General features: G+C 34.7%; 1 protein-coding gene across 7 annotated transcripts in view; it reads right to left on the bottom strand.

Moving 5' to 3' along the window:
• Window positions 1-4,698: 4,698 nt before the first annotated feature.
• Window positions 4,699-24,404, bottom strand: part of LOC129741633 (receptor-type tyrosine-protein phosphatase kappa) — a 480,680-nt gene continuing 460,974 nt past the window's right edge. For 4 of the 7 annotated variants that reach the window (XM_055733377.1, XM_055733376.1, XM_055733379.1 and 1 more), the window contains 3 exons: window positions 11,898-12,033; window positions 11,671-11,777; window positions 11,116-11,256 (listed from right to left, as the gene is read on the bottom strand). In XM_055733377.1, coding sequence (XP_055589352.1) covers window positions 11,697-11,777; window positions 11,898-12,033 — 217 coding nt within the window. In that variant the 3' untranslated portion in view covers window positions 11,116-11,256; window positions 11,671-11,696. Of the gene's footprint in view, window positions 11,257-11,334; window positions 11,386-11,670; window positions 11,778-11,897; window positions 12,034-24,404 lie in introns of those variants that run through there. The other 3 variants (XR_008736462.1, XM_055733374.1, XM_055733375.1) reach the window with 3 other exon arrangements.

Here is a 24,404-nt window from a genome sequence, read left to right as displayed (position 1 = left end):
GCTTCCTAGGTCTGCGTGAAAGCTAGGGGTGATCCCTTAGCCCCGTTCGCCACGCGACAGCGTGAAGGACAAAACGTCTTTCAAGTTCGAACGCGCAGCGTGAGGAGTCGGATACCAAAACGGTTTTTTAAAGGACCATGGTAAGCATTGAATCAATTTAAGTACCCAAACCATAAACAAAGCACAATATTGGTTCTGAAATAAATTTAGTTGGAAAATTTCAAAGTCGTAGTTTCATTTAAAAAATCATTTTGAAAAAATTAATTTCGAACCCCCTCATGAGGATCCAAATTATGATAATAGAGTAAGGTTAATCAAGAGTAAAAATCTAGACAAAAACCTAATGCCAAAACCTCAAAAACCGAACCTCAAGTCCAAAACTCTGCTACACTTTTTCAAAGTTTTGTTACTTGGTCATCGAAATTCAGGTCTGAATATTAAATTTCGAATTAAATTAAACCCATTTCGGAGGTTCTGATACCGTACATCCCATAATCAGAATTGTATTCATATTCTCGTATTTAGGATTATGTATCCTGTTCAGGATTCTTGATTATCAGTTAGAAATCGTAAGAAATTAGAAATAAAAAGCTGCTTTGAAATCCTGGTTCAAATTTGGTTTTGCATTTCATATCAAATTTTAATCATTTTTTTCGAGATCATATGCATTTTCATTATTTTATTAATAGTTTTCTGAATATGAAAAAAGAGAAATTTTTATTTTATTTTCAAATTTGAATTTCTTGAACTTAATTCTTACACAAAATTCATAAAATTAAAGTTTTGAAATGGCAATCAAAAATTAAATTTGTATTTTTGTATTTTTAAATTCTGATTCACAATACAGATCAAAAATAAATAATTTCAATAGTGAATTTAGATTAAACCTGAAATACAGAATTTAAATAAAAGATTCATGAATGAGGGTTCTATAACTTTGCTCATAAAATTCTGATCTGGAATAAGGTTCGCAAAACATTTTTTTGTATATTTCAGAAATCGTCTGGAAATTTGTATACAATTCAAAACCACAATTTTTGAATTTCGCTTACCAAGAGTGTGCTACACTTCGAAGTGTAACTCGAATGGACTGAATTTGAATGCTAAACTTTGTTCGACAAAATTGAACACAACATTTTCCTTTACTTGAAATTGCTAAAATTGTAAAATTTAGTCCATGGGGTGTCCGAGATATTGAATGCAAATTTCGGTGTTTCTCGTCATAAATTTCTTCGCGGTCCTTAATGTGTTAAGATTGTTTGTCAATTAAATTTCCAGATTCCAATTTTTAAAACAAAATTAGTTTGTAAACACAATTCAGTTGAAAATCACAAATAAAAGGGAGAACTTGAGTTATTTGTTTTATCCGCAAAAAAAAATTCATTCTTTATGAAAAAAACTTTTCAAGAATAATCTTCACCTAAAAAATCTGCACAAAATTCTGTATTTTCCCAGTACATTGTCATTATTAATACGTTAAGGACACCAAAATTTGCCATTTTATGTTTCAGAAACCAAAAGACAAAATTCTGCTAATTTAATGTAGATATTTGAGTAACGAGAAATTTTATGTTACATTTTGTAGAATGAGGTTTCATTATAAGATTCTTAACATTTGAATTATGCTTTTTTCGTACAAGCGTTTAGCGAAAAAACGAAATAACTCGTAAGTATGTGTTATTATTGCAGTTTTTAAAAGCCAAATTTTATACTTTTATCGTTAATTTGGTTCAAATTGGCATCAAAAAAAGTTTGATTCGAAAAACTAATGATTATTATCTCTTGCTTTTTTGAAATTTTTATTTATTTTCATCAAAGGTTCAATCTTTAAATTCGAAAAATAGTTTGGAAGATTGGGCTTGATTAATTTGAGTAAAGAATAAGTTATTTTTTAAGAAATTGATGTCTCCTAAAAAAGATAATTTTATGCCCAAATCAACAAAGTTTGATCTATCAGACTCTTAAACAAATTCAAAGATTTTAACCATCGATGAAAGCAAATTTAGCTCACATTTGTTGAGATTTAGGATCAATTTTCTAAAGTTACGAATTAATACGAAAACTCTTAATGTCAAAGTACCTAAAAATAATAATTATAACAAAAATAATTTGATTCAATTTTTTTTTGTATTCGTGCATTGTTGGGCAAAATATCATAGGTAAAAATCAATCTAAAATCACCCTCCCCCCCATGAATCAGTTCTTCCTACGGCCCTGTTTCAACCAATCCCCATCGATTTCACTATGTTACGAAATCTAGTTTAGTCGCGTTGTTGAGTTACTGATTAAACAAGATTTTTCACGTTCATTTTCACGAGAAGTGTAAATGGGCCTTTACATTTACAACGTCTACTAAAAACACAATATTTAGACAACTCTGGGTCCCGATCTTTGTTATGTATTTATGTATTGGTTTGATATGTTGGCCAAGAGACCGATCCTTGGTGTTTCTTCTTCATCAATCGAGTTTTATATGTGTTTCTAATCTATTCATTTTTAATGGAGTTAGACAAATTAGTAGGACACCAATTTGTCAAATTCCATTAAAAATGAATGAATTAGAAACAAGTAAAAAATTAAAAAAAAAAATAATTATTTTTTGAAAATGTGTGTTTGTGCGGCTGTAGGTCACTTCTCTCCTTTCCGTAAACACGGAACGGCCCTTTTTGACTTCTGATCAATACTGATGTTTAAGAAAGCATTAAAGCATGGATCATCCAAAATTTGGACGCACTGTTTATTATACCATAGCGCTCCTAGTTGTCAGATCTGGAATGTTTTGACAGTACTTTGTTTGGAAATCTAGCGTAACATTTCAAAAGGGCGAAACTGCCAAATGTAAACAAATCGAGTTAACGGTCATTCCGGATGCACGCGGTTGCACTTTACGTATCAAACGCGGTTTCATCTTAAAATTACTTAAAACTTTCAAAAAATTGATAAAATTCAATTTGGCGAAACTTCCTGTTGATGCATTTTCGTTGGAACGTGAAGTTACGCCTATTCAAAATGGAGTGAACTTTTCTATTCGTGTAGAGCCAAAAGGCGTAACTGAGTTGACCGTGTGTGACTAAACGGCCTAATTAGTTTTTGCGTGTAGGATGAATGGGCGTAACTTCAAAACCAAAACAAAAACGGCCGATCAATTGGGCGAAACTTGCAGGCGTAACTGAAATCGAAAATAATAATAGGGCGAAACTCGAAAATCTCTGAAATTACGCGAAAAAAGTTAAAATTCTTGATAACCATCGAACAATAAGTGAATATAATGCACATTTTTTGATTTTGTTGAACAAAAAGTGGTCGATTTTATAAATAGGATTTGAATAGGTGTTCCGAATTTTCAAACGCGTTTTTCTCGTTTCGAGCTAACTGCTAGTTTCGCCCTTTTTAAATGTTACGCTAGAAATGTTTCCTCTATCAGTGCTGAAAACTTCATAACGATTCGTTATATTCCAATAAAGTTACATGTAATGGAAGCCGCGAGGCGAAAATTAATTTTGGACACCCACGTCAAAAACCCGACGTGGTCTGGTTCAAAAATCGTGAAATCTGATTTTGGGCGGCTTCCTGGCCAAAAATTTTACAAAGCCACTGGTCGGAGTGATGTCCCCGCTAAGTTCAAATTAGTTTTTACCCATAAGGCAAGAAAGTGTTTGATCTGGCAAGGTATTTGCCAGACCATGTACTTGACGAAATGTACAAGGACGAAATGTACCATGAATTCAACTGACTCCACCGCTTGTGCCCTATGGCATGAAAAGTGGTCTTGCAATACTTCGCTGGGCACCCAGCAGTGGTGTCAATTGAATTTCTTGTTTATCAATGCCAAAAGACATACACCTGTTAAAGAGCTAATAACTTTTTTGTCTAAAAAGATAAGAAGTTATGATATTCGACAAAGTTGTTCAGCGGAAAATTTCCTGTAAGAAATTTATAAATTGGCAGTAAAACCATTAGCAGGCTCGGTTCCACAGAAGAAACAAAAATGATGTTGATTTTTCAGTACAAAATATTCAATTTTCCCATACAAACCTAAAAGTTCAAATTTACTCATGTAAACGTTACTTAAAAATTTTGCAAAAAATCGTGGATGAGTTTCGGAACAAAACGAAGCTTTTAAGACCCCAGGGTTTGAGAAATTCAAAAATGACCCCAAATCGACTCAGTCTAATGTACAGTGGTATCGGCCCAACCGGTGGATTTTGTGAAAAGGACATCAACCCACCCAACTGCCCTCAATTCCGCCCTATCGAAAAATTTTGGGCAATTATGAAGCAGAAGATGAAGAAGAATGGTAGGACGACCCGGGATGCAACAGAAATGAAGAGATTGTGGAACAAAATGGCCGCTGAGGTCAGTGAATAGGGTGTCCAAACTATGATGAGTGGTTCTCGACGAAAAGTTCGAAATTTCATCAAAACAACATCGAAATAATGTTTTTCTGTTTTAGACTTAGATAGACCCTTTTTAATGCGTCAAGATTTTGCGTGATCCATGCTTTAAAGAGACCTGGATAGCAACCTTTATTCGGCCAGTTTGAAACTTCAAAAGGACGTTTGAAGAATGTAACACGGAAAAATGTCGTGGGATGTTTCGATTGCCACTTCAACTTACCCGAACTGTTGTTACAATATTCAAGGATCAAGTAAAGGGGCGATGCTTTCGGATGAAATGATTATCAACGTCATTCTCACTGTGGTTGATGTACTGTTTGTATTTGCTATAAAAATATTCATTTACCTTAAATATAAATGTAACAAAAGGAATCTTTCTTGTCAAGTGTTTATGTATGTTTTACTCTACGCAGTTTGTTTCTTCTTCTAGATAATCAACGGTTCCTATGGGTGGATAGGTCAGATTTGAATTTTACGAGAAGTAAAGAAAGAAAAAAAAATCAATAATGCAAAATTCCGATATGTCCATAACGTTACGACAATCCGTTCAAATTTTTTCTGTTGGTTGTCTGTCTAATTTTGCCCACGTGGTCGTCGTTTGGACGTTAGAGTTGGCAATGGGTTCGGGGAAAAGTTTTGGCAATTTGAGTGTTCTGCTCTGTTTGTTTGGTAGGTTTCAATTAATTTTTTTTTTCATTCGGAGCATAGTATGTTCTATGGATGTTTGTTGCTGTAGATATTTATTGAAAATAGCCCTCGATTGTTTTATAACGTGTTTTTGTCAAAATTGAACGCTTGGAAACTAATAGTAAACATTTAAAACAAATGGTTTGATTGCATATTTAAGAGGTGGGAATAACGGAGAGATTAGATTTCAAAGGAAATATAACACATTCAACAACAATCATATATAAGTAATGTAATATGTTCCTCTGTTTACTGCATTCGATTGGGAGCTTATAAGTATTATGTAAAGTTTTACATCAAACGTTACAAATCACACTAATGGGTGTTTGATCTTTTTTTCCAATCGAATAAACATACCCATAGAAGAAGGGAATTTCACGTGGTTTCCATAATCCATAAAAGCGTCCACCATCTTTGTTTCTTCTCTATGATGTTCTGTTTTTTTTTCTCTGGAATATGAGCCACATACACCGAAAGGTTATTAAATTTCCGTTTTTTTTCAGTATCAAGTTCTATAGATGGACATAAAACTCATAGTTTTATACAATAGGCAACTGGGTTGTTGTTACTAACTACTCTCATCGTTCACTGCCATTGTAAGGTTTGTGATTTTATTTTGTTGGTATAAAAACGTTAAGTGACAATTATTGACAACAATAATGGTGGATTATATGACTCAGTGGTGTTTGCCCTTGAGATTTGGAACCGAAATGTTTCTTTTTTTTTTGGTTAAAATGTTTTCGAGATTGTCGACTCTATAGAAACTACGGCTTTTGAAGTTTTGAATTTATTTTTGATGTTGTTAGGTAGTGTGATTATAGCGATAGAAAAATCTGTTCGGTAGAAAAGCTTGTGTTTGAATCTGAGAATGGATTTATTGTAAGCATGAAATTCAGACGTTATTGATTGATAGTTCTGATTTAAAAGTTTGGTCGACTCGAGAAGTGCAGAGTTGGTGTGTCGGAAATAAAGGTGATTTATTTTATTCTGAAGTCCTCGATTTTTTTTCAATGTAAGGCCATATTGAAGGAGAAAACTACGTTGTGATTTGCTAGCTTAAAATGTATATCGCGTATAAAATTTCCTGCTTACCGTTTTGAAAACTACAAGATTTGCTGGAAAGGATAAGTTGAATAAGTGTAGAATTTGTTTCAAAGCGATTTGTATAAAAATATGGAATATTCTCTTAGATAATATAAAAGTTAACTTGCTTTCCGAGGTTTGTTTTAATTTGTTAAAAATAGAAGTATGACGTATGAATTGAAAGATGCAAACAACACCGAGTCCATTTTTTTTGGTTATAAATATAACATCCAACAAATTAATAAGTATCGCCTTTTCAAGACATATTTTATTATTACAACAATTAACCACGACTTTCTCATTGTATCACACTTTGGTTTTTTTTTATTTAATTTTATCTACCATTGTTATCTTAAAAATCTTCAATTCATTTTTTCCTATTAGAACTCTATTGTAGCCCAATAAAATTGATTTAGTTCAAGATAAACTGTTCCGTTTCTCACTGATACACAATAAACTTCTCTTTCAAAAATATATAGTAATCAACGAATGGAATATATATAAATGTACCTTTTACCTATTTATAAGTATGTAAGGGTGTATCCGTTTCATGTGTGAGTGAACGTTTTTTTTTTATTTCTTTTATATATGTAGAGGAATTTAATGCGCGGTCGCCGTTATATGAGGAGTTGTTTAACGATTCACTACAATTAGCTTAAAATTAGGGATCCAAAGAAGTGTTCCACACATTCTTTCAATTTGGTTTAGCTATTTAAATTTAGAACATGTCATCTTTTCTTGGTAATAATTTACACGTTTTGTTTTGGTTTGTCGTTAACGATAGTGGTATGGTTTTGGGTTCCAATGAGCCTTGGTTTCTTGATGAATCTATACAAGTCGTTCAAATGAAGGATTAGTTTTTGTTTCTCTTAAATATCGCTGTGGAGTGAACTTGTTCAACGTATAAAAAAGGTCATCCTACTAACTTCGATACGAAAAGTCCAATTCAGTTGTACGCACTAAACTACACATGTGGCTCAGATACGCTCACTCCATCTGCCAAACCAGGCCCAAATTTCGTGGGTGTTGGTATTATGTTTGTCAGAAAGTCAGCGGAAAAATCAATCAGGCTAAATTTGGCAGGTCCACAACGTCTATCGAAATCGGTGTTCATTACATCGACTGTATGTATGTTAAATATTTGCTTCCGATATCTCTATAGTAATTACGGTTTTACGGCTAACGATTTACAATCTCACACCAACAACGAACGAAAAAATGATTATTTGCTGACGAAACACAAGACCGACACCATCTTTCCAACACACATACATGAACACATTTACACATGCCCTACACCGCTAGTCAACTAATTACAGCTTTTCTTATGTTCTATAATGGAAAACATTTGGTTTTGTTCTTCAAATTGCCGAGCGACTGACTGCGGGCCTTCCGCAATCGACCGCTGCTACTGGTCGCCAGCACCGTTGTTGAGCTAGTTGTCGTCTTCTTCCGGTTTTCCTCCTCCAGGGGATTGCAATTATCTACTCTACTACATTGTTTATCTACAGCTACTTCTTTGGCACTATCGTGTTGCGTTTTGAGTTGGTCCTCGGCATGTCTTGTTATTTTGATTTCATCAGCATCGAGGTTGATGGGCTCGAGCCGCTGCATCGAGTAACGGGTTGGCAACTCGATCGGTACCGGTGTTCGATTTGCCAACGGATCCGGTTGATTGTCCTCGTTCTTCGTTTCGTAGGCGGGACTTCCCGAGTAGCTGACGGCGCGCGACTCGGTCTCGGCTCGCGAGAACAATAGATCAAACTCCTTGGTAATTTCATTGGTAAACTCCGATATCGCTGGATCCAGCAAGTAGGGTTCTTCGTCAAGATCGATGATTGTATACTCACTGGTTGCTGGTTGATCCGGTAGTTCTACGACCGTACCTTCTTCAGTTTTCGCCTCACTTGGCGCATTATTACATTCGATTTCGTCACCCAAATGACTCTTCCACAGCTCATCCATGGTTTCATCGGAGAACGAGCCCTCCGGGGTCAGAGTAAAGTCTTCTATGTTCCAGTTTTTTATCTGTTTAATTTCACCGGACCCGTCGTGTGCAGCATTGGCCAGTGTTTCTTCGAATATTTCACTCTTCAAAGATAAACTCAATCGAGACGTGCTGCAACTATCTAGATTGACATTCTTGACCGTATCAAAAGCGTAGTCTGTTAACGTTGATTTGTTGAGAGTTCCACTCGAATTACTCAGCAACTCTAGAGAGGCCGTTCTCTCAAGTGCCGTGCAACAGTTCGATTGGAAAAAGCACTGGTCCAGCGAAGAACTTAACGGAATATTGTCCAATTCACCTTTCGAGCTTAGAATACTTTCCTTGGAGCATATTTTATAGATAGTCAACGTATCTTGATCTTTGACTCGATCCAGAGCGTTCAAACTCTCCTCGGAAGCTGTATAGTCCGCATCAACATGATCAAATTCGTCATTGCGATGGTGGAAAAGAAAATCGTGAATGATCAGTTTTTTAGATTCGTTCTGTGGCATCAGATATATTTCATCGCAATCCGAATCCGCCGAAGTGGCCATGTCGATCAGAGGAGGTTCCAATTCACTGTCCACTATCTCCAGCATCCGATTACATGGTGTTCCATTTTCATCTTCGTCTCCATCATCCTCCTCGTCTTCTTCCTCTTCAACGTACTCGTCCTCGTAGCCATCGATCTGATACTGATAAGCTTCTACAATTGTTCCATCTTCGTTCACCAGATTCCCCCGGTAGTAAATGTTTTCTATACTCAAATTCTCGATATCCTCCTCGTAGTATTGCTCATCGTACAAAAACTGATTATAATCCTCCGGTTCATAAACCACCTTCGGATGCTCATCCGGGTAGCCCGATTCTTCGTAGCTGTCCTCGTTCTCGTACAACGTATCCGATCGGAAGGAAAACTTGGGCTCGCTCTTCTGTCGAAGCAGCTTGAAGTTTTTCCGTCTGTTCTTGCGTATTGCCCCCAGACTGCGGTTGGGATCGTACTGTCCGGAATCTGTCCCACTCTCGTCGTCACCAATGTCACTGCGTATCGCTTCATGTTTGTACAGTCCGCTGAAGTCCTGCGAACAGAACTTTTCGTACAGTTCTATCGCACTGAGTCGTACGCTTCCAGTTGTGTTGTAAAATGCTTCGGACAGTGGCGAAGTGCAGGTGGTTTCCAGGTTCAAACAAGCGGTACTGTTGTTTTTGAGCGATTTTTTAGAGCCCTTAGTGGATTTTGTTCGAAAGTAACTGATTTCACTGTTGGATTTTGATTTGCTCGGCGATGTTTTACCTTTTTCATTGGATGCGTTACTGAAAAACGAAAACTTCTTGCCTTTTTGTGCAGGCACGTTACTTTTCTTGTTACCGAAGAGAGAAGATTTCGATGAACATATCGATGCTTTGGACTGTGAATGATTGGATTTTGCTGGGGATTGCGCTGTTTCAGTAACCGGTTTTGGTACAGGTGACGATTTATCTTCAAAGGTAATGGGGTCCTTGAAATTAGGTTTACTTTTCTTGTCATAGAGTGCTGAAGTACTGAAACGTTTGCACTTCAGGAGTTTGTTCATTTTCTTGAATCGCCCAAGATTCTTCTCAAAAATATGTCCAAACGGTCCTTCGGTAGAGGGATTTTTGCTGCCATCGGACGATGTCCCAAGCTCCAGATCTTTGGGCCGTTCCAGTGTTCGTTTGGTTTTAATATTGCTTTCACTTGTTTTAGGTGTTTCACTAATATCGGCACTTTTCTCTCCGTCTACTTCATCGGTGCTTTCTTCAGTCTTTGCTGTTGCATCTTTAGGCGAACTTTCACTATCATCGCCTTCCTGTTCTTTTTCTTCAAAAATATCAAACGTGTTTTCGTAGCTTTGGTTTTTCCATGTGTTGTAGTCGGGTTGTTTTTTACCGATCTCGTCGAGCGTATCGCTATCGCTCTTGTATTCACGCTGTAGGTTGTTCCGCAGGTGCATCTTGTAGTCTGCTTCCATCTGTTCAAGCTCCATGGTGTCGGAAAAGACTGTGTCGATTTCGTCCGTTGAAATGTTTTTCGAACTTTCGTCGGTCGATTTGTGCGTTTCCGAGGATGGGTTGCTGCTGCGATGGTCGGCAAATTCACGCCTTCTCTCGTGCGTTGGAGTGTATTGTGAGCTGGAAAGACTCGATTCTTTCTCGTAGATGTTTCCTTTAAGGAATTCCGAATCGGTGCGGACTATTTTCTTGGATTTGCGCAGTATCGGTTTGCGCAACGGGGAACGTGACGCGTTCAGCCTCAATGTTCTGCTATCTTCTAGTGATTTGTTCTTCGGAATAGTATCGATCGTCTTTTGCGTGTTGTCGTTCAGGTCAGCATTGCTATTGGATTTGATAATCTCTACGCTAGAATGAACACTCGATTCTTTAGTAATGTAGGAACCCGTACTTAGGCTTCGGCTTTTTGCAGCTTTCAGTTGCTGATGTTGCATCGGATGCAGTATCAGCGGATGATTCAGTGTTAGATGATGATGAGGCGAAAGGTGTATGATTTCTGTATTCTGTTTAGTTAGCGTCGGTCCGTTGATGGATCGAATGCTTCCGATGGGGTGGGGTTTGTCGGCCATACCGTTTGCCGGATTGATCACCGGTCCAAAAGCGGTTGTTGCTATGAAGGGTACCAATCCGGCCCCGATACTGCCGGCTGCGCTACCGATGGCACTGGTAGTTGTTTCGTCAATGGTTCGTGCAAAAAGTTGATTACCGATAATTCGCTCATTCAGATTAACCGTCTTCTGGCTGAGCCGCGAGATTTCGTTTGTGATATCGAACGTTCCCACGGTTTTCAGCCGGTCCAGCCGGCCTCTATTACACTTTCGCGGGGGATCATTGCCGCCCAGGCTGTACAGGCGGCCCTTCTTCTTACGCTCGCAAATTCGGCCGTTCTTATCGATAACAAACTTTTTGTCGTCGAACGATTGACAGTGATCGTAGGACTCTCCTCGGCGCATTTTTCGGTTAGCTTTGTCCACGATTACACGATCTGCGGCGGATAGATCTTTGGAGAGTTCCGAATTTGAGTATTCTGGAGTAAGCGGTATGCTTTTCCCTCGGCCAAATTCAATAAACCTGAAAAGATGATAATAGGTTAGTTTCTGGTATTATGGAACGAATAACGAAACTTAAGAGAAAACTCAAATCACTTACCAACAAATTCAAATAAATATATACAAAAACGATGATCATAAAATCCTAAGATAAAATGAAAAACAAATCAATAAAAATAATCAAACGACGAACCTGCTGTAAAGGATAACTTAATATGATAATCTAAACACTTTTTTACGAAATTTTAGAACAAGAGTAACTCAACTTTCTGAAGTCAGTAACTTGAATCCAAACTAATTTAACAAAAGTTGCAGACATTGATTTAAACAATATACTGAACAAACTTCTCGAGAAGCCGTGCAATAACTCAATAATAACAACTACAGTGAACATAATTAGATTTTTATTGTTTTTCTTTGTCTTCGCAAAACTTACCACAGATCATCGTGTAAATCGCATTCTCACTTCTTTTCCTTCAAGTCTTTATTAAGGTAGTGTAGAACGTAGTGTAAAACTAAATCGTAACAGTATTTATATTCAGTCTGCAAATAAAAAAACGGGAAACAGAGAAGAAAATATTGAATTAGCATAACGATATCATTCCCCCACGACTCAGGGCGAGTTAGTGGGTGGGACAGGACGCGGATGGGAGTCGTTCTCACCATGTTGTCCACCAACTGGGGTCGATGCCGGCGCACGGTTTTCACGGCCTGAAACACATCCACTTCACCGTGCTGGATGACCTGCTCGATGCACGCATTTGCCGCACAGTATACTCCGGCCCGGCTGCGACCATCACTGGAAAATGGAGAAAGTTGAAAATTTAAAAAAAAACATAATTCATGATACCGTCCGCGTCGTCAAAGACGATCAATATTATAATATTGAACGGCCCATACAGCACCGAGATCCCTAAATGGCAAACGTGTCTATAATTTGGTGTGATTAAGAGCAGCAAAAGTGACGCTGAAAGGTTTTTAAACATTCCATTATGTGTTTTTAATTAATTTCAATTAGGTTTCATCTTTCGCGAGGGCTTCTGCGTAATCTGTGTCAATAACTAGGTGGCCTCTCAAGCCCACCGCTTATTATGAGGCGCATCAAGATTCAGGACATTGAAAATGCTCTAATTGGTCGCTTATCCTGGTTCGATGGGACAGTTACGGTACAAAACTTTAAAATCACTGTAAAAATTTCTTTTTTACTTCATATTTAGTCGTTGAAATGAATGTTTTTCTCATTTTCGTAGGTAATGAAAAGTATTACAGAAACATGAGGTAACAAAGAAAGAAAGAACATAAGCCGTAAATATCATGAATTTTTCGAAAACGATATAACGGCTCACTGGCAGGACTTGAACCTGCAATCTCCGTTTCAGTACAACGGCGCGTTCGCAAATTTATTCAATTATTCATGAATCAGTTTTTAAATCATAATTGTGTTTGAGCTTCATGCAACCTGAAACACGTGGCATTTAGAGGACTTGCTTACAACTTGATCAAAGCGCGCGCTTTTTTTTTTTAACTCCTGGTCCAGTCTTGGGTTACTTGATTAAATAAAATATCTTTGCCTGTACACAAGTTGGTGTGGAGAAAACTTGAAAGAAAATTATTTTATCGATTCAAATTTATTGCAAACTCTATCCAATTTGTATATTTATTTCATCAAAAGAAAAGTAATAAATGTTTTTATGAAAAATATTTTTTTGATTTACTTTAGATTTTTAAATAACAACTTGTAAGTACAATATCTGTACAAGTTGTAAGTTCATGATTTTTTAAATTTTTTCGGTTTGTTTAGAACGATTATCTAAAACAGATCCATAAACATACTGATAATATTAACCACACACTAAGATTGCATTTATTCCGCTCGGGACCATGATTCTCCGAACCACAGGGTAACTGCTCAATTTTCACGAAATTCGCACAAAAACCCATCCGAATTTCGTGACACTTCAATTCTCCTGAAGTTAACGTTGACATGTCTACGAATGCACAGAAACTCGAACTAACTCCGTGAATTCAGGACAGTGTGCTCCTAAATCCCAGTGAACACCTTTCATGTCAAAATGTTTTTCTCTTGCTCTCCTGTAAAAAAACAACAGGATTTCTTTCTCTTTCCCACCAGGACTTAGAACTAAAACCCGCGAAAGAGTCCAGTTCGGCGTTATTTATTTTGCAGTTACCGTTCGTTGTTGCTGTTTCAAATTTGAATAGTTTAATTTGGTTTACTTATTATGTTTAAACCGCGATTAACGACAAACGCAATGGGAGACACGCAAAACGTCGCTGGTTTCACGATGAGTGTTTGAATGTATAGTAAGGAAGGTGACATGGATATCAGATGGTTCACTTGAAGTTTAACTTCTACTCAAATGAATAAGTTCCCTGTCGAAACTTCTGTTAAGTTCAAAATAGGCCTAAGTTTTTGGCCTCAAACGAAAATATTATCACTAGCTTCACTAGACTGCATTAATAAAATATTGAATTGTTATTGAACCTCTTCGATCTGAACAGAAATTCTTTGTGCTCAAATGCTTTTAAAAACATTAATGTTAATGAAAAATTCACACTCAATCTTTTCTCCTAGGTTGGAACGATTTCAGGACCGCAAAACAGCTCAGGGAAAAAAATGTCAAATTTTCCTGTATATTCCAAACGATTTCCCTTGTGACTATCAAGGTCTTTTCAAATATTTTTTCCTGTGAGTTCCTTTGAATTTCAGTAGAAATTGTGTGCTACTAGAGTTGGTTAGCTATCACCCTGTGCCACTGGAAAATTTCTTGTTTTTGACAGTTCAAGTGTCATTTTGAGCTGTTTTCCTGTAATTCAGAGGATCATGATCCCGAGCCCCGAGCGAAATAATTACAATCTTAGCACTGATCATACTGACAGGACACTTAGAACAAAATTTCGATCAATATCTGGCTAATTTTTTTCGTCACATTTAGCAGATTCGCAATACTGTACCTGTTTAGCACGATTTTATCGTCTCAATTGCCAATTTTTTTTTTTCGAAAGTTGTGTGGAACTTTCTAACTGGGATAGCATTTCTTCGAATCAATCGATGCGCACTCTGGAATCGATATTGCGTACTGTTGGAAAAATTATCCAACAAACGAAATCGAGTGTCCAGTCAGTATGGTCAGTGATCTTAGTGTGTTGCTTTTAATAAAATCTTTGAAAAAAATGTTTTTTTTATCTCATCCTTATCTGAGTTTGGCCTTATTCGATAGAAATTTGAAAAACAGTAGTAATAATAAAATTGGTAAGTTTATTTTACTTGAATAAAAAACTTAATTATATAAAATATTGTATTTGTTTTATTTGTGACACTTTACCAGCGTTTTGGCATTCGTGGAAATTTCTTGAATGATTTCGTTACGTAATTTAAGGACTTATGTTACGATAAATGTTTTTATATTAGTTTTTTTTTCAAAATCAAACTTGAACAAAAAGTTTTGCAATAAAAATATTTCAAATTAAATCATCTATTAATACTGTTGGCTCGGTCCTATTTTTATAAACGATTAAATAAGATAATCGAACCAAAATAACAAAAACAAGTTAAGTGGAAAGTTTACATTGACCCACATTTCCGCAAGAATTTTGAACCAGGAATGACAAAAATTAATCCATATCAATCAATCACAACTGAGCGCTGGGCTTTTTATGATATTTGTCATATTTTAGCCCTGAAATTTTAAATAATTCTGATGTTATTGTTGAAATATGTTTTGAAATTAACTTATTCATTCAACTAAACCAAGAATACAAAATAATTTTTCTAAAATTTCGCCTATGTAAAAACTAAACATCAGAAATATTCATATGCCTATCAGAAAAAATGAGCTCCTTAAAACTTTACTGTAAAGAAATTTGAAAGAAGAATAAACTGCTTTACATACTATTTCCCACATCTTTTTGTGAAAAGAAAAATACTTTAATTGGCGATTTGCAGCAAAGCTATTTCCTATGCAACGCCAACTGGTTGTCACTAATGGAACTAACAAAATGATGATGATAGCAGTTTTTCAACATGGCAGTAAATGCAAGTTGTTTTCAAAATTATTCTTTTTGCTTAAACTACTTCATCCCGCACAATACCAAAGGTTGAATGATGTAAGAAAATCTTTCATTAACTAGTTCCATTGATTTTTACTAAGCGAAAATGTTCCTATTTTTTATCGATAAATCTTGTTTGGAAAAATTAGTAACTATTTTAAGCAAGATTGGCATAATGAACGGTGTAACTTTTTTGCTCATAAGATGGCATGTACATACTTGCAAAGTCGAGACAGTAAAATGGAAGGACAGTATTGCTTGACTTAACCGACATTTATTTTTAACGGTTGAAAATCGGAACCATGCAGAATGAAAGTTAAATTTGAAAGAAATGGGATGTTTTGAAAAATCAATCTAACGTATTTGAAAACTGAAATTATACCCGAATGTATGTTATTGATGAATTGTTTTCTATATAAAAATTCTATTTCGATGTCGGCTGAATATCTCAAAACTTGTTTTTAGGATACTTTATTGATTCGAGAACTCCAACAATATTGAATAAAACAGTTACATTTACTAACTTCTCTTTTCTAATCGATAAACTTTCGAACACGTAAACTAACGTGCAACGTCCGTGTTCCGTGAGCGGTAAGGTGGATACGAGTCAACTACTGGATTTTGAAGACCAGTTGTTCTTTAAAGTTGCCGTTTAAATTGCTGCCGAAATTGGATTGCTTCCGAGTTCCACTTCACAAAATGTTCCGAAGTAGCTGGCTCAACGCCGGGATTCCAGTGAAATGGCAAGTGGATTTCGTTTTGGTATTATCTGGCAGGGTTCTGTTCGTTTGAGGCCACGCATTGTAGACGGCAAAGCTGTTGTTGAACGACATTTTCCGGGAAACTAAAATTATCGGAAAAAGAATAGATAAGTGGTTTCAAAAAATATAAATAGTTATGTAATACGCGTTTTCTTTCCAGATCCACTGTTTTCTTACTTGATAATATCACATTTAACACCGATATTTGCAAATTTTCTTCATTGTTTACTAAAAACACTACGTGTTTTGACACTTGAATCCCTAACATCATCATTTTGATCGTAGCGCCCTCTGAACGTCGTTTCGAGCTGCAAATCGCCAATCGGTGCTGGTCGCACAAATTGAAATCACTCAAAACTGATTCCAAATTTTTCAAATTTATGCATGATACAATAGAAGGATGAACCGAGATCTAAGCAAACCTTGGTGGAGTGCGGTCGTGTTTTTTTTGCTCGTGTCAATTTTCTTTCGGTTACGTGAAATTAATCCGAAAAAAATTAAAATGTGAATTTAGGATCACGATTAACTTTTTCTGAATTTTATATTCCAACAAAGTGAAATTACCAGTGTAAGCTGTTGAAGTGCTTGATTCCTAGGACTTCGCCTTCCGGAACAACTCTGCACAAAGAGATAAGTAGTTCAATTTTTTTCTTAGAACAATTTAACAATGTTATTTACGTTTGTTCTAGTTTTTCTTTTACAAATATTACGAAATAACCTATTCATCTGACTAAATATTTTCCGTGTCTAATAGAGTTAAGTTTTAGAGTAGACAGAATAAGCTGACAGTACAACGAAGCCTGCAATTTTCAAGAGCAATAAAGGATGATATGATTCATTTGACGTGGATCATCTACAGGACATTCAGCAAATCACAAGAAAAGTCCTGAAACATATAAAGACCAAGGATGTATGAGGACCAAAAATTCCTGATTGCAAAGCTAAGTATTCAATGTCTTTAATATTTTTATCTTTTTTTATTTTTGAAAGTTTCAACAAATGCCTTCAAGGTATTTTGAATAAGTTTTTCAATTGTGCAAATAATTTTTGACACTAATGCTTGAAATTCCATATTTAAAACTATTCACGAAAGTGATTAAATAATCACAAATAAATGTTTGATATTTTATAATAAATTCTAAATGTGTGTTGAAGTTAAAGAAGTAAATTGCTGCACTTCATTGATTGAGTTTTTGCTGGAGTGATATAGATTTTTCTTTTATTTTATGTTTCGTTCTCGAGAAGATTGTGAGAACATTCAGAAAAACTTAAAGAATTTTTTTATTAGAATAATAGTTTTCAAGAACAGACATAAGTTAAATAATTTATCGAATTATATTTAATTAGGTATTAACATCAGCTTGCCATTAATTTGAAATTTCTTTTTGATTCGGTTTCGATCACAACGTCTCTAAGGTGATCGAACTGTTACGATAACGTTCAGGCTTTCTAAAGCAAAACTTTATAAAGACTTTTTGAAACTAAATGATTGAAGGAATTTATTTTTTTTCTGGACATTTTTTTGAAAATATGGAACTATAATTTTGTATTTTATGATGCATGAAAATTGTTTATTGAGGCTAGTTATTATATCATAAAATACATTTTCAAATAGTTAGTTAGTACTATTGAAAATCAATATTCACTCCAAAACTCCTTATAGGAATATGTAAAAGAACATTTACGTTAATGTTTTTTTTTCGAATAAATTTGCAAAAATTAAATATAAATGTATGATGGTTCATTTGAAAATTTATAAGTATGAACATAAGGGAAAATAAAAAGAATTTTGTAATAAACTTTATGGGGAAGTCGTCTACTACCGGACACTTAAGGTTTTTAAGCAATAACTTCAAAAATAAATTTTTGTAAATATTGGTTCCTCTACTGATTTGAAGAGTATCAATATTATGATCACTTAACTATATTAGAAAAAAAATTAATTTACAACATATTCATGTGGTAAGAGAAATCATTTCATGTTAGTTTTCACTCCTTTCCAAAAGTGTTGTCTATGGCCGGACACTACGAATTACTTCACCAAAGTTGTCACCAATGGCACAAAAACGTAGCAAAATGACTGAAATCACTTGCACAGGTCTTGTGAGTATGTGTTTTCCAATACTGAACGTTCTATGAAGCCAGTCAAATAAGTTTTTTTGACAAACCAGAATGAAACATTTGTTTTTAAAAAACTAGAGAAAAATTGTCTATGACCGGACAGCAAAATCTTAAGTTTCTCAGAGGACCAAAAAAGTTTCGTTATTGAATCCTTATCTTTTGCTAACCATTCGAGGGTGCTATAGAGATGGAAAAATGAAAGTTTCAAGTTGAAATCATCAATAATTTTGAATATTTTCTTGTCCAGTCATAGACAACAACTTTGTGTCCGGTCATAGACAAATCGCATTTTTTTTAAATTTTCCTAATATTTCATTTGAACTTCCGTTTTATTATCTTATATCTACTGTAGTCGAAAGATAACCAATCATCGACGTCGTTCATGTGCAGTTCAAATTTTACAAGCCGAAAAAACTTACCACAACACAAATGCAAAGTTCAGGCGATCCTCTCCGTACTACTAGGCAAAAGCTTGAGATGCCTATCATTGGTTTACCTTTTCAGATTGGATTACCATATTTCTAACACCATATCAGGCTACAATTTACTTTATTTTCATGACGTTAAAACATTATTAGGATATTGTGTTTTCAAAAAATCTATGTTGTCCGGCCATAGGCGATGTCCGGCCATAGACGACTTCCCCCTAATTCATACATACATTTTCGTTTTTTCGGAGCTTTATAAATGTTTTTGAAGATCGTTTTTATTTTATGTTTTTTTTTTAAACTTCTATTACATTAAATTTATATTTAAATGTTTCTTAATAAATTTCACAAAACAATTTTAACACATTAACATAACAATTTTTGTAAAAAAGCCTCATTGAAGCTAGGAGTTTCAGAAGGAAACTTAAGGAGCATAGGAGGTGTAGGACAAATTCATCCCCCGTAATGCTGGCCTAGCATCTCCCAGGGTTTGCATTCCCCATCTTTACCATTCTTAATCCTCCCCACGTTTATGGGTGGATCGTAGAGATCTCTGCATCTACCGTTCAAGTAAACGTGATTACCCTTCCCTCTCCCTACAGAGTCCGCAGGGTTCGGCCAGGGCACCTTCAACATTCTGTGGGAGCAAGTTTTTCAATTTAAGAGATTCTATAGTCTTAGGCAACGAATTGGAAGACTTTGCTTCTTTTGAAATTACAAGTCAGGAAGTGTAACATCTTCTAGAAAAGAAGGTGGTGCAATTCACAAAGACTGTTATTTCAAAAAACGGAGAGTTGACGAGTAACGCCAACCGAAGTTTTAGGCGACTGTTTATGCGAATGCGAATGCGATACAATAGAAGGATGAACCATCGATGAAAATAAATTAATTATCAAAATTAGAAATTAAAACCGAAACTTTTGCCGTTTAAACTAGATTTTGACAAACTCGATTCAAATTTAAGATTTTGGTTTGAAATTTGACTTTAAAAAACTTCAAAATTTATAATTAAAAATCAACAACTCACCAAGAAAACATGAAATTTCCAACAGATTTTTTACACGAAGATTTTAGGATATATTTTAAAATTCAATTCCATAAATTAAACCCTGTGGTTGATTCAAAATAAAAAAATCAGGTAGTTTAATCAGACAGAACTTGCAAAATAAAATCAAATACACACTTCTTGACATTTTTGTGTTTCTCAGCTGAATTGTGTATACAAACTTTGGGTGAAAATTTTAAATTTCAAAATTTAATTAAGGATCATTGTAAAACTCATTTACGAACTGAATCTGAATCTGAACTTTGAATATCAATTCTAAATCTGAATTTTGAACCTGAATTCAAATTTGCATTTTGAAACTGTTTTCGAATTTCAATAATATTTCTGAACCTAAATTCCAGTTCAGAATTTTCAATATGAGTCAAGAAGCTTAATTTTTTCCCCGCCGTGTCATTCTTACCCCACTAAAAGCCTTAAAAGCTGAAATGGCCACTTTAGAGGGGAAAGAATCATTAACCAAGTGAGGAAATAAGAGAAGTTAGAGAATTCTGCAACAGTTTCAAATTTTTTTCACTAATTGGTAGAAATTCTGTTCGGAATATTAAATATTAAATAAGATATTCATATTTGCTTCGGAGGTTTTAGTGCCATACTTTTAGAATCAAAATAATATTTCTATTCTCATTTTCTAATTCTGTATCCAGTTTAAGATTCTTGATTTTCTGTCCGAATCATCATAAGAAAAAAAATTGAATACTTTTCTGCAATCCTAGTTCAAATATTGTTTGGCATTTCGTTAAAATTTTTATTGATAATTTTCGAATCCCAAATGCATTTGCAATATTTAGATAGTAGTTTTCAGAGTATAGAAAAAAAAAAGAAAATTAAAAACCATCTTGACTCTTTGTTCACCATTAAAATACAAAATTCTTAAACTTAAAGGGTGATACGGTCAAAATTTGGTCAAGGGAAAACGCGTGTAAATCGGTGAAATCGTTTTCAAGTTTAATTAGTATAAAATTCAGGAAAAATATTCAGTTAGGCTTCCGCTTTTCCAAATCCGAATTGCCGGGCCTTACGCTTAACCCATGTCATCAGATTTTGTACAGCCACCTTATTCACCTTCTTCGCCGCAGAAAGCCAGTTTGCCTTGAACTGACAATAGCCCAATATTTCTCAATTAGGCGGAGCTCTGGCGTGTTGGGAGGGTTCTTGTCCTTGGGAACCACTTGCACGTTGTTGGCGGCGTACCACTCCATGGTCTTTTTACCGTAATGGCAAGATGCCAAATCCGGCCAAAACAGTACGGAACAACCGTGTTTCTTCAGGAAAGGCAGCAGACGTTTATTCAAACACTCTTTCACGTAAATTTCTTGGTTGAAAGTCCCGGAAGCTATGAAAATGCTGCTTTTCAAGCCACAGGTACAAATAGATTGCAAAACCAGATATATCTTCGCGAACTTTGACAGTTTCATGTGCTTGAAAATATCTGCTACCTTTCCCCTTCCTTTTGCCGTATAACACTCCTGTCCCGGAAGCTGCTTGTAGTCGGCTTTGACGTAGGTTTCGTCGTCCGTTACCACGCAGTCAAACTTCGTCAGCATCGTCGTGTACAGCCTCCGGGATCGCGCTTTGGCCGTCGTATTTTGTTTATCATCGCGATTTGGAATCACTATTTGCGGTATCTCGCAGAGAGAGGTTAGGATTTCGCTTGAAACTACCGGTAACTCTCTTTGTCGTCTCAGCGGCTTCCGGTTTTCGATTCCCACCCGATCCAGACTTCCTGGCTGTCGAAAAACGTTCCCCAAACACTTTAATTACATTTGTAACGGTTTATTTGGCAACTTTTAGCGATTTTGCCAGGTTTGCGTGCGAGTAGCTCGGATTTTCGCGAAGCGCGAGCAAAATTTTGATACGCTGCTCTTCTTCCTTAGACAAGTCAAAATAACTGAAAAGTGAATTCCAAAATCAAAATAGGAGCAACATTCTACACACACACACACAACTTCAAAATGAGGGGTGTTCAGATTTTTTAAATGCAAAATTGAAAGAAATACGTCAAGTTGATATTGAACAAATTTTGACCGTATCACCCTTTAATTCTTTTGAAAAATATCTACTTAACAGTCCTTCTAACAGGCGATTCAGATGAATAAAATTCAGAATCAGATTGATCATTCGAAATAATTTTTTTTTTGTATTTAAAGTCAGGTTAAAAATTTAAAAATAAATTTAAACAAAGAATTCAGATTCAAACCAAAAACATAAAAATTTTAATTATAGATTTATGATTGAGGGCTCTGTAACAAATTTCATGTCTTAGCTCATTTAAAAAAAAATCTAACCTGCAATTTTGGTACATAAATCGATTTTTTGTACATCTCAGAGATCGAATTGAAATTCGAGAATATTTAGAGTCAAAATTCAATTTTGAATTCAGCTTCTATATTCAGATTCGGAATTACTATTCAAAATTCAGATTCTGATGCAGCTCAGAAATGAGTTTGGCTTTTTAAAAATTACAAGATGACTATTTCGTTAAGGAATTCAAAAAGCTGGTGATCGTAGACTTATAATTTTGATTGTCGGGTAAACCAAATTCGAATTTAAAATTTTGAATCACAGTCAATTTTTTTACACTATGGTTGCCAGATTGCCCGGTTTTATACGGGTTTGCCAGGATATTTAACATATCATTTTACAAAAGTTCGACCCGGCCCGTTTGCCCGGATTTCAGTTAAAAATGTCCGAATTTTGTCCGAACCACCAAATACTATTCATGAAATCGATTTTAATTAGCAGTATTCGCAGATGAATGAACATTCACGTAAAAAAAATGTGCTGGGAATGCCATATTTTCTTGGTGGATTGGGTAACTTTTTAATATTGCATTTTTTTCAAGAGCCAATTTTCGAACTAAAATCATAAATATGGATCACGTTGCAAGAATCAAATTTGCACCAAAAAATCAAAATCTCCTTAACTTTTGAAAATTTGATTTAAAATTACCATTCAAGGAAAAAATCATTAAATTTGCCCGAGAGTTAAGTCGATTATCTTTCTTGATTAAGCATAGAATAAGTTTATTCCAAAGAAATTCTAAAAAAAACATTTTTTCGTTCAATTCGAATAATAAAAATCTCCCAGATTTTTGATGAAATTAAAAAATCTATTTGAAGTAAGTTTTCTAGTATTTTACTGAATGCTTCATTATACATACAGACCTCTCAAGGTTAAAAGGTCTCTAATAAATATTATTATTATTATTATTCATGATACATATTTAAGATATCATTTTAAAAATTTTAAGGCTTAAACATTAATAACAGTAATTTGAACTCAATTGATTAAAAAAAAAATTCTTTCAAAAACAAACACACTCAAAGATGGACAATGTTGCTGCATATATTTAGGGGCAAAAATTATAAACATTTTTGAATATTTTTGGCCTCAAAAACAAATGAAATTTTACTATCATGCAATTGCCTAGGTCCTCCCACTGTTCCTATGTTCTTTTTTTTTTATTGAAACTTAACTATTTTATAGGGTTTTTAGCCAATTGTTCTATACAGCCTTTCTTATAGAAAATGTCTGTTTTTTTATATTCAAAAATGTTCATACAATGATCATAAAATTAACTCTAGAACTATACCCGAACAAAGGATAAGAGTTAAACTTTCATATAAAACAACCCATTTGCTTCAAAATGCTACCATTTCGTCAGGAGAGGTGTTTGTTTGTGAGTCCGAAAAAACAGATATTTTAAAACTTTTAAACAACATTTTAAGTAATTTAAAAAGAATTCACAACTTCAAACCAAATTAAGCCTATTTGAAACTCAATTTATAGGCTTTCAAACGTTGAAATTTTTTTTTAGATATTTTAACTTCAGACTTAGTTAATTATGATTATCTGAAAAATTTCATCTTGATCAAAGTTACCCCGGTGATCAAATTTCCCCTAATTTACGGTATCCTTAATTTGACCAATTTCTTGAAAAATAGTTTGAAAAATGATCCTCTATGATAAAATAATGATTGAAACAAAAGGTTATAAACATTCTTATCTCTTTCTTCAATTGGTTTTCAAAATAAAAGTTATAAAAAGCGATCAAAACTCTTTTTCTGAATCTAAAGTTGAAAGTAATGGGCGTGCATGCTAAACAACTTTGCTCAAATCGCCAATAAACTTTTGTGAATAGTAATTAGTAGCTGACCCGGTGTACAACCCCCAATTAAGTTTGTTAAAATTATCTATAGGGGAGAATGAGGATACTTGATCCCTGGGGATACTTGATTCCTTAGCTATATCTCGAAACTGGAATGTCTTACAAAGATCAAATGTTCTAGAAAAATGTGCCAAAATGAGCAAAATAACAATGCTTGTAGTTTAAAATTTTTTAACAAAATAATTGTTTGAGTTATTGAACTTTGTTTGAAAAATTTCACAAAATGTAACTTGAAGATCTTTTTTCATCACTTTAAAATGTTCCTTACATGGGAAAATTATGAAAAAAATATTTGCTCAAATGTATCAATCGTTCGAGCGTAAAATGAACTTCATAATGCCATATTTTCAAAGTAATGGAAAACTCTCAACTTTTTTCAGAAAAAGTTTTCTTAAATGTTGATTATGGGTATAATTGATCCCCTAGAGTTGGGTACAATTGATCCCCCTTCCAAACGGCATATTCTTCTTCTGAATTTATCGTTATGATTGCTGATTACGAAATTACTAATATTTTTCCAAAAACTAATATTTATCAAACAATTGTCTGAAGAAAAGA

Source organism: Uranotaenia lowii, chromosome 2, assembly GCF_029784155.1.
Source record: "Uranotaenia lowii strain MFRU-FL chromosome 2, ASM2978415v1, whole genome shotgun sequence".
Lineage (NCBI taxonomy): Eukaryota > Metazoa > Arthropoda > Insecta > Diptera > Culicidae > Uranotaenia > Uranotaenia lowii.
The sequence above is the reverse complement of the archived record's forward strand: the minus strand, read 5'-3'. Positions and strand labels throughout refer to the sequence as shown.